A 10,000-nucleotide genomic window follows, 5' to 3' on the forward strand; every position below is an offset into this window, starting at 1 on the left:
TGACATCCCACCTATTTACACCATTAGAGAAACATTATCTATCATTAGTAGAAATATTTACAGAAAGTTGTAACCATTAAATTTTTTTTTCAGCAATTACTGTTATACAAGCTTTCAGATCTTGAAAATATATGGGATAAGATTCAATCTCATTCTTCAAAAAGACAACAGTGGATCACTGATCTGGATAATCAGTTTCGAAATATTGAAACAGATAGAATGAAAAAGGTCATCTAGCCTTCAGAAATTAAAAATATGAATTTAGTTCCTCTTAATTAATCACATTTATTAATTAACATAATACCAGTTTTGAAGTCTGCTGAATAAAGCAAAAGACTATAAATTAAGTGTAGCTAATTTTTTTTACAGATCCGAGAGGTTTTTACACGCTATGGGAAAGAAATTAACAAAATATCTTATCTAGCAAAGTCTGATATCCAACGACTGATGGATAAAGAATCACAGGCAATTACTTAGCATACATATTTATTAAGGACATGTTTTTTTTACCTTAGTATATCAGGGCTGCCTACAATTTATCCCACAAAATCTTATGATTTTGACACCTAGTTAACAATATTAAAATTGTCTAAATGGTTATGCTTTTGCCTTCTGTAAAAACAGCTGAAGTTAATGTAGTATTTTTTTTTTATTGTGGTAACCTTTGGTTCCTGGTCTAGAGATTTACCTTCCTCTTGTTAAAATTACGGCTGGTACTTCTTGTAACACCCCCACCCCCCCCAATCAAAAGATGAAAGTTATTAGGTCCATCACACCAGGATTGTCCATCATGCAAAAAATTTATTGAATAAACTAAATCTAATTTCTTTTTACTAAAATAGCCAAAGGATAAACTCATACAAATGATATAGTATGCAAGCATAAATTATCAATAAAATTATCATGGTTAGGTTAGGTTTGCCTGTCGTCCTTACTGGGACATTTGTCGCTGACAAGAGCTTTCCAGGCATCTCTGTCCTGGGCTAGTCTCTCCAACTGTCCCCAGGTGTATCCAATCTTCTTGCTGTCTTCTTCCAGGTCATGTCTCCAGGTCTTTCTTGGTCTGCCTCTCCTCCTCCTGCACTATGGGTTCTAGGTGAGGGCCTGTCTTGTTATGCTGGATACAGGCTTCCTGAATGTGTTGCCAATCCATTTCCATTTTCTCTGGAGGATCTCTACTTCAACTGCCAGTTGATTTGTCCGTTGCCATAGAACATCATTTCTGATGGTCTTAGCCCTTCGAATTTGCAGGATCTTTCTGAGGCATGCGTTTATAAATGATTGTATTTTCTTCTTATTTATAGCAGTTATTCTCCATGTCTCAGCTCCATAGAGTAAAACAGTTTTTACTAGTGTGTTGAAGATCTGGATTTTATTCCAAGGGTTAAATCTCCAGAACCCCAACATTTTTTAGTTGGTTGAAAACTGCTCTTGCCTTGCCCCCCTTTATCTTTATGTCTGCTTCTGTCCCACCCTGCTTATCAACAACACTTTCGAGGTAGGTGAATGTATCCACTTCTTCTAGGGCTTCTTCTGCCAATGATATGGGGTTGCTGTTTGATGCATTGACTTTGAGAACATTACTTTTCCCTCTGTGGATGTTCAGGCCTAGGCATGTAGAAAAATTAGCAACACTGTTGGTTTTATCTTACATTTGCTGTTGTATTTCTTCTTGGGTGGGTCTGGACAATGGTCATTAGCCTGTTTCTAGAATTCGTCTTTGTCCTCTTCTTTGCTGTCATTTGTTGGGGTGTAAGCCTGTATTATGTCCATGTTTATTCGTCTTATTTTAGTTTTAAAGGTAGCTGTTATGATCCGCGGGCAGTGTGCCTCCCATCGAATGAGAGTCCTTTGTGCTTGGTTTGAGAGCATGAATGCGACTCCTTTAGTATGTGGTGCATTTTCATCCTCATGGCCTGAGAACAGCAGTAGCTCTCCTGTTATCAGTCTTTTTGTCCTGAGCCAGTCCACCTTGTCTCGCTGATACCCAGGATAGCTATTTTATAGCGTCTCATTTCTGCGGCTACTTGGGTTGCTTTTCCAGCAAATATGCTTTTCATTTTTTTCTAGATGATCAACCAGATAATGCTGACTAATCGCAGGTCATATGCAGACTTGTATGTTCGCCTAATTACTGCAGATATTGAAAGAGAAAAGAATCAGAGAATTTACTGGAGCAGAAGAGTTGATGAGTGGAAATCTCTACTTTGTAAAATAGCAGTTGAGAACTTCAAGTAAGTCATGTTTTCATTCATTTACATTGTAAGTATACATCATACATTTTATCCCAATTAAAAAAATTATATCCATTATTTTATTTTTAATATTAATTAATTATATTTTAAATATTTGATGTTATGCAGAGAATTCATGCAATCACCTGAAGTGATGAATCCTTCCTCTATAGAAGCTATAAAGACTGAAATGTTACAAAATTTAAACCTACTGAATTCGCAACGGCTTGGCCTGATAAAATCTCTTAAGTTTGTAGATCATTTTGTTTTTGCCTTGCATAAGAACTGAAATATATCTAATTAAATAATTTGTTTTATTAATTTAAAGTTTTTACTGCTAACATTTATACGACATACCACTTCTGATCAGAGAGATTAAGTGTATACATAGTTTTTTACGATTATGTAAAGTAATAACATCAGAATTTTATTTATTTTAGTGACATGAAACCACCTAACTCCACCAAGTCAGCTGTTTATAAATGGCGAACTGACATCACAACTATGACAGAACAACTGGGTGACAAAATGTTTTTAACCTCTATTTTAACAATTCTAAAGATATCTTGTTATAAATAGTCACACTAATATAGATTAAAAAGATTGCTTTCTTGGCTGAGTAAATCAATGAGTAAACAGTCAGCATATATCTGCATATTTTTAAAAAGTAATGTCTCATGATCATAATAAAACAAATATAAAACCTTTTACAAATTAGATTTTCTTGATTTGGCCACAAACTCACACTAACTGTGATCTAAGTAAAACACTTTATAATAAATAATACCTGAACAATGTTTAGTATTATCTAGTGAGCTAACACAACTCCTTCTTAAAGTTTTAGCAGAGAATTCAATATTAAAAATTAGATAGAGAAAATATATTAAACACGCGTTCAAATTTTGAATTCTAACACAACATAAAACATTAAAATTCATGGAAGAAAGTTGTTTGGCATTTGCTATATTTATTGGCCTCCCTAAATTTTTTTTAGAAAATATAAGGGCAACAAATAATAAACACTGAATTAAATAACTTGTAATTGTAGAAGTGGTTAAATATCATTGATTAGAAGTTATAAAAAAGAAGAAAAAAAGAACCTTAGACACAATATATAAATAGCAATGAAATTAATTTTCCACTTGTGGAAACTGCTCAGCAGACCTTAGAATATCAGATTTTGATTTAAACAGCATCTACAAAAAGAACTTAGATGAAACAGTAAAATTTTGAGAAATAAAATAGAGAACATTAACACTTAAGATTATTTATATGTTAAATAATTTTTATCTTAACATTATAAAAATAATAGAGTAAGTAGGGTTTCGATGCATTTTAAAGTTGAATAATTTTGTTATCTTTGTGCTCGGTAGATTCTTTATCTTTGGTATACACTGCCAAACTTCATGATGCCTATGAGAAAGTTTGTAGCAAATGTCTTGATGAAATGGAACATGTTAAGGTGAGCTTTTGTTTAAAAGATTTAAGACTTTTTTTTTACTGTCTATAACAGCATATCAGAGCTCTAGAAAAGTATACAAACCACAGGTTTACTCTTAAGCTGTAGTATCACATGACAGCTCTCCAACTGACAATCACAATTAACATAGATGAGATTTCCACTGGCCAACTTAAACTCTGTCTATCTTGTTTCATACAACACAATTGAAAAGGGAAATAATTTACCATGAGATAGACTATGGGTGCAATCCATCCAGATGCTGGAAATCAGATGTGTATGGATCACCCAGTACCAAATATGTTGCCCAGAAAGGGTTAGATGCAACAGTTGATATTATATGTAATACTGCTTCGAGGTTTAGTGCTTTTAAGGGCTGACCCTGAAAGGCATCACTAACACAGTATTGTACTGCGAGTATAATCCTAAAACTTTATTAATGCATTAGCCTTACACAGGTTGAAGCACAAGTATGCAGTATGGTTATGATGGTAGATCATTATATTGATCTTACGAACAAGATGTGTTGTACGTAATTGACGTAAATGATGTAAATGTATCCCACTAAAATAAGGAAACAATAGGTTACACGATTTCAATGTTATACTAAAATATTACATCAAGTCCACAATCACAATGTGACAAGGCAGATCAAAATAGATTTGCATTACTAAATCTATAACAATATGAAAATCTCATTATAATCTTTCTAGCCTGCATAGCACTAGTAAATATTTAAATGATAACTATGCCAGTTTGTCTTCAGGTAATTAACACTGGCAAAATAACTGGTTTAAGTAATGAAAGCTTTAAAGTACAGCACAAATGACAAGCACATTGTCTCACAGTAATAAAAATGCTGCGTTTAAAGGTATACCTTTGTTAGCAATTGTCCTTGCCAACCAACTAAACAAATAGTCACAAAATACACACAATAAATGGTTTATAGCTGTTTACTTCATTAGGCCTATTCTGTATTTGCTATTTTCTTTCACTGACTAACGACCATCAACACATAGGGTCTTGATCCTAAGAGTCTTTACGCTATACTGCCATCATATAAGTCAGAACACAAACCAGATTCCCAGAGGACACATGACATGGGAAAACATGGTAAAAAACATGGTCAAACTGGAAGCAATCGCTTACAAGAGCACAGCAATAGTCAACATAGCATTAACAAATGCAAACCCATAGGGCTTGCAACCAATTAAGATTTTTATTATTTCCTTTTGCTGTAACACTAAATAATGTGTTACACATGATTTGTCTCAGTCTTAATTTTCCATGTACGGTTTTGTTGATTTTTATTTATGTATGCTATAGACTTTTGCTAAAACTGTCATGTTTAGGTTTAGTAGTTCTTAAATTTTTTTATTGATTTTAAAAATGGACTCATTGGTTTCTAGTGAGTTGCACATACACTCAAATCTTACTATACAAATCATATCACAAAATTACAGTAATTATATTAATACAAAGTGTACTTAGAATGAATCTTTTGATATTTAAACTGTGTTTCAGAGTCAGCTGATAGAATCAGGTCTTTGTTCAAGCCATCGTGCAGCCCAGGTTGTTGATGAATATATGTTACCACTTATTGGGGAACAGCAGAGGACATTTGAGGAGAATGTAGCATCAATAGAGGTCAGATTATTAAATATCTTAAATTATGTGCAACAGAATACATACATTTTAAAATGTTTTCTATATATTTTCTATATTACATGAAGCAGATAGTGTCAAATTTTTCATTTTTTTTAACAAATTAGGAGATCTATCAATAACTTTGGTCATAAACCTGCTAAACTTGCACTTAGAAAAAGACCTGAAGATTTCTTTAAAGAAATATATGTGCAAAGAGTAACTACTATGGTTGACCTTTGTTTATTAGTAGCAAATCATCTATTGGGTATATCATTGTCATAAAAATTTAACTTTTGGCACTTTGCAACGAACAATTTGCCATGAATGATGTTATAACAAAGAGACATTTAATTAGTTAACATGTAGAATTATTACAAATCATAATATGATTATGAATTATCCCTTACAAAGTTTAAATTATAATTTGATAAATCAGCAGGTAATTTAAAAAGTGTGTTACATTGAAATGTCTGACTTCTTCCTTGATGTCAGACAAGTATTTTCACCTTTTTGATAATTTAGACTGGTCACTTGATAGGTCATCTTGATCCTATGCTCCTGTGGAAGCCAAAGGAAGAAGAAAAAAATGAAAGTTACATGCTTCTATTTTTGTTATTGTCTGTAAATTGTCTAGTGCACAATCTTTCAATAAGTGAAAAAAATTTAATTAAGCTTCTAAATATGTAATATGAGACAATGGCGTATACAGCACATTTATTGTAAACACATTTTGTGTTTTTAGAAATCAGTAGAAGAACAGAACAGCAAGATGATTGTAGAGGTCAACGCTCTGTTTAAGTACATTCAAGGAGTAGCACATTTATGGGATCTACATGAGATTGGATTAGCTAAGCAAGAAAGAGCTTTACAAGAAAAATTGGAGCTGTGCCGTCAAAAACATGATCAGAGCAACCAGGTAAGTATATTAGAATGGTTTGCTATTATGTGCTGTTGTCACTGAGCAACACTTTCAAACAAATTTAACATAACATTTTTATTATAAGTATTAAGGGGATATATGCGGTAAAAAAATCACAAAATTTCATGATGGGTTTCTTGCATTTTTGGATACTTTTGTATTAAGAAAATAACTTTAAAGAGAAAAAAAAAAATTGTGTTTAAATTACCTTTTTTATGACCCTATGAATTAAAAAATAATCAATTTTTCCCAATCTTACAAGCCCTCTATGAAAAGTTTTATATCCGTCATCATATTGTATTTGGCATCATTGGAAAGCTGTATTTCTCATTTATTTGATAATCTTAATTTCCATCATCTTGGAAACACCCAAAGCTTACTATCGGCTTTGCAGTTTACACAGATATTGTATTTTTGTGACCTACTTTTTGTTACTTTTGGCTGTTTTTCTCAGTTCGGTGGGGTCGGTGGTTTTTAACACTAAAAAGAATACTACTTTTTTATTTATCAAACAATGCCCACCATATTTTCAGTAGTTGTTTTTCATGAAAAAATACAACTTTAGTCATGAGGTAAGTATGATGGCTTTTATAGAAAAAAAGTATTTGATAACTAATATGAATATTTTTAAACTTTGAATACTAAAAAGGGTAAGATTTTTTCAACTTTGTAAAATTCTTTCTAGTAGCTATTTCAAAAAGTTGTCGTGACAAAAGTTTATATATATATACTGAAATATAAGCAGTTTAACCCTTTCCCCGGCAACATATTTGGTACCCTGTCCCCGGCAACTGGGTGAATCATACCTGGACACTTTTTATAGTGGGAAAAACTATTTCTTCTGATTCCCGGCAACTGGGTGGATTACACCCCAAAGACTTTCTTATAGTAAATTCTTTTCTTTGTTCATTGTGGGGTGGGTAACAATACTGACACAGTTAAGGTATTCGGGGCATTGTGGCCATGGGGAACACAAGACATGTTGTTGTCAATGGGAGAGCTGTAATATGAAACTACAGGTTGATGGGATTCTCAAGCAAGAGTTAACCTGTGGGTGGACACATGTAGTGATTTATACTCTTTACTGGAGCTCTGACTTGCTGTTACAGACAGAACTTTAGTTTAGAGTTACAATATGTTAATGAAATGCAGGGGTAAGATTGCCTGTGGGAGGACATATATGGTGATTTGTACTCTTTTAGGGAGCTCTGGAATGTAGATAGTGACAGTCGAGCATTTTAGAGTAACTTGATGTTAACCTCATTAGGAGTACAAATGAGGACAAAAAGGCAAAACAACTTTGTAATGCTGCTTGAAAGTTGATACTGGGCATTGAATTGATCAAACTGGGAGTGGGGTGGGTGTTCTACAGGTTGTGACCCTGAGAGTAAGGTTTATAAATAGTCATAAACGTTATTGAGAACACAACAGAAACAAGTGCTAATGATAAAGGAATATATTTGCCAGTTTTAGTATAGCAGGTGGAAATGACCAACAAGTTTTGAGTCTGAACTATCAGTATCAGAGGTAGAAGATGAAGAATGGCAGCCATCAGTATCTGAGGTAGAATATGAAGAATGGCAGCCATCAGTATCTGAGGTAGAAGATGAAGAATGGCAGCCATCAGTATCTGAGGTAGAAGATGAAGAATGGCAGCCATCAGTATCAGAGGTAGAAGATGAAGAATGGCAGCCATCAGTATCTGAGGTAGAAGATGAAGAATGGCAGCCATCAGTATCTGAGGTAGAAGATGAAGAATGGCAGCCATCAGTATCAGAGGTAGAAGATGAAGAATGGTAGCCATCAGTATCAGAGCTAGAAAATGAAGAATGGCAGCCATCAGTATCAGAGGTAGAAGACAGTGCTGGTTCAGTTTCAAGCAGCTCTGATAACGAAGGCTACCCAATATACTGCATTTCAACTATCAATAATGTGTCAACAGTTGCCACTCATAATGAAATGAAGCTGATGGTGCAAAGTGGAGAAAAAAGAAATATTTTCAGGAAAGACAAAGTAAGAGTACACTAGACCACTGCCAGAAGTACAAATCCCAGGAAAAATATAAATAGCCTGACTCATAATATTTCTTCTGTACATGAATACAAAAAATAATACAACCAATATTTGACTGCATTAGGAGGGATGGAGAGAAAGCAAGAGGAGACACACTGGCACTCTGCAGAATAACAATTTAGTTGTATGTCAATTCAGTTCTGCTTATGGAAGTCTTTGAAGGCAGAATTTTCTATGAAGAGATTCAGCAACCTTCTGGGTCATATTCACTTCCACAACAATAACACTAACAGTCCATCAGGCTCATGGTATATTTGCTTCCATTATGGTAGATATTCCATACAAATTTAGCAGGGTGTTATGTTCCTGGAGAGATCATTACTAATTGGGCAACTGGGTTGATTTTAGAGGTGGGAGTAGATTTATCCAATACATACCAAGCAATTCCATAAGTATGGAATTAAAATATTTTGGGCATGTGACTATGTAACACCACTAAAAGGGTGCCCATATTTTGTCAAAGAAAACTAAAGTTCCCTCCCAACAAAAGGAAATGTCCAGTTATTTTAATTTTATCTAACTACTGTTCTATCTGAGGTGCAAATTATTAAAACGTTTTAATGTTCTATTATTTTATTACTAAAGTTGATTACTTCAATCCTGTTTGATATTTTTGTTACTCAAATTGTTAATTTATAGTTAAACTTTGAAAATGTAACACAATGACTTAACCCACAATGAGTAAAAAAAAAAAATATTTAGAAGCCAGTTTATAAGTTATAAATATTTTTTCCATTCAAAATTGTGTACGGGTGTGTAACACCCGGTTGCCAGGGACCATATAAAAAAAGTTGAAACCCTCATAAAAAATTTTTTACGCATTTTTAAAAAATTTACAACTTCCAATGTGTTCATCCCAACTTCCTTATAGATGGGAATGAGGCCCAGAAAAATTTATAAAACGAGACTCTAGATGTGAGCAAAAATATAGCGACTTAGGGTCGATTACACCCAGTCGCAGGGTAAGGGGATTGTTACAGGTGCATAAATAAAAAAAGCCTTAGCATTTTTAAAAGTGCGAAAAATTTATAATGGCGGAAGTTTTTTGGGTTACCATGACAATCAAAATTGTTTTCAACCCTTTTTTTTTGCTGTTTAATACTTGCTTTCATGTGCCAAACATGATAGAAGTATTCAAAAGGCTTTAGATCTTAAATTGTAAAAAATAGAAAAAAAAACGCGCATATCCCCTTAACATAATCTTTTTTCAAAATACATTGTAATTTAAATTTTTTACTCAGACATAAAAAATAAATTGCGCAAATAAAAAACTGTGCAAACAGAAAAATGCGCAAAAACCAGCTAATTATATTAATACACTTTAATTTTGTCATATTTTGTGTAAAAATGTTTTATTTTGATTCAATGTATATAAGGTCATTCTTTGTTTATGTCTATCAAAGCTTGATTTAAGAAAACAAAAATAACCTTTTGGACTTTTTTGTGCGGAGTTTTCAGTTGTGCATTTTTCACTGGTGCATCTTTCCAGTCATCAAATAAATTACTTTGATATTTCATGATTAATGCATTAATGGCAAACAAAAAGATAATGTTTTTAATTACACGCTGCATTTATTGAAATGAACAAATATACAATCCAGCGTTTAAATTCAACTACATCTTAAGCATCAATAATAGGACCAAGACATTTTGGAAATCTCCAAACAT

The 10,000-nt window shown here is 33.1% G+C and overlaps 1 protein-coding gene across 1 annotated transcript in view; it reads left to right on the forward strand.

The window, feature by feature from the left end:
• Nucleotides 1-93: 93 nt before the first annotated feature.
• Nucleotides 94-10,000, forward strand: part of LOC131932691 (coiled-coil domain-containing protein 180-like) — a gene marked incomplete at its 5' end in the record, with an annotated part of 10,074 nt that continues 167 nt past the window's right edge. Inside the window, 8 exons of the mRNA XM_059289626.1 lie at nt 94-228; nt 370-465; nt 2,071-2,234; nt 2,364-2,483; nt 2,675-2,754; nt 3,608-3,696; nt 5,218-5,340; nt 6,083-6,256. Coding sequence (XP_059145609.1) covers nt 94-228; nt 370-465; nt 2,071-2,234; nt 2,364-2,483; nt 2,675-2,754; nt 3,608-3,696; nt 5,218-5,340; nt 6,083-6,256 — 981 coding nt within the window. The remainder of the gene's footprint in view (nt 229-369; nt 466-2,070; nt 2,235-2,363; nt 2,484-2,674; nt 2,755-3,607; nt 3,697-5,217; nt 5,341-6,082; nt 6,257-10,000) is intronic.

Source organism: Physella acuta, unplaced genomic scaffold (genome assembly GCF_028476545.2).
Source record: "Physella acuta isolate Inbredline_101_S28 unplaced genomic scaffold, ASM2847654v3 ptg002261l, whole genome shotgun sequence".
NCBI lineage: Eukaryota > Metazoa > Mollusca > Gastropoda > Physidae > Physella > Physella acuta.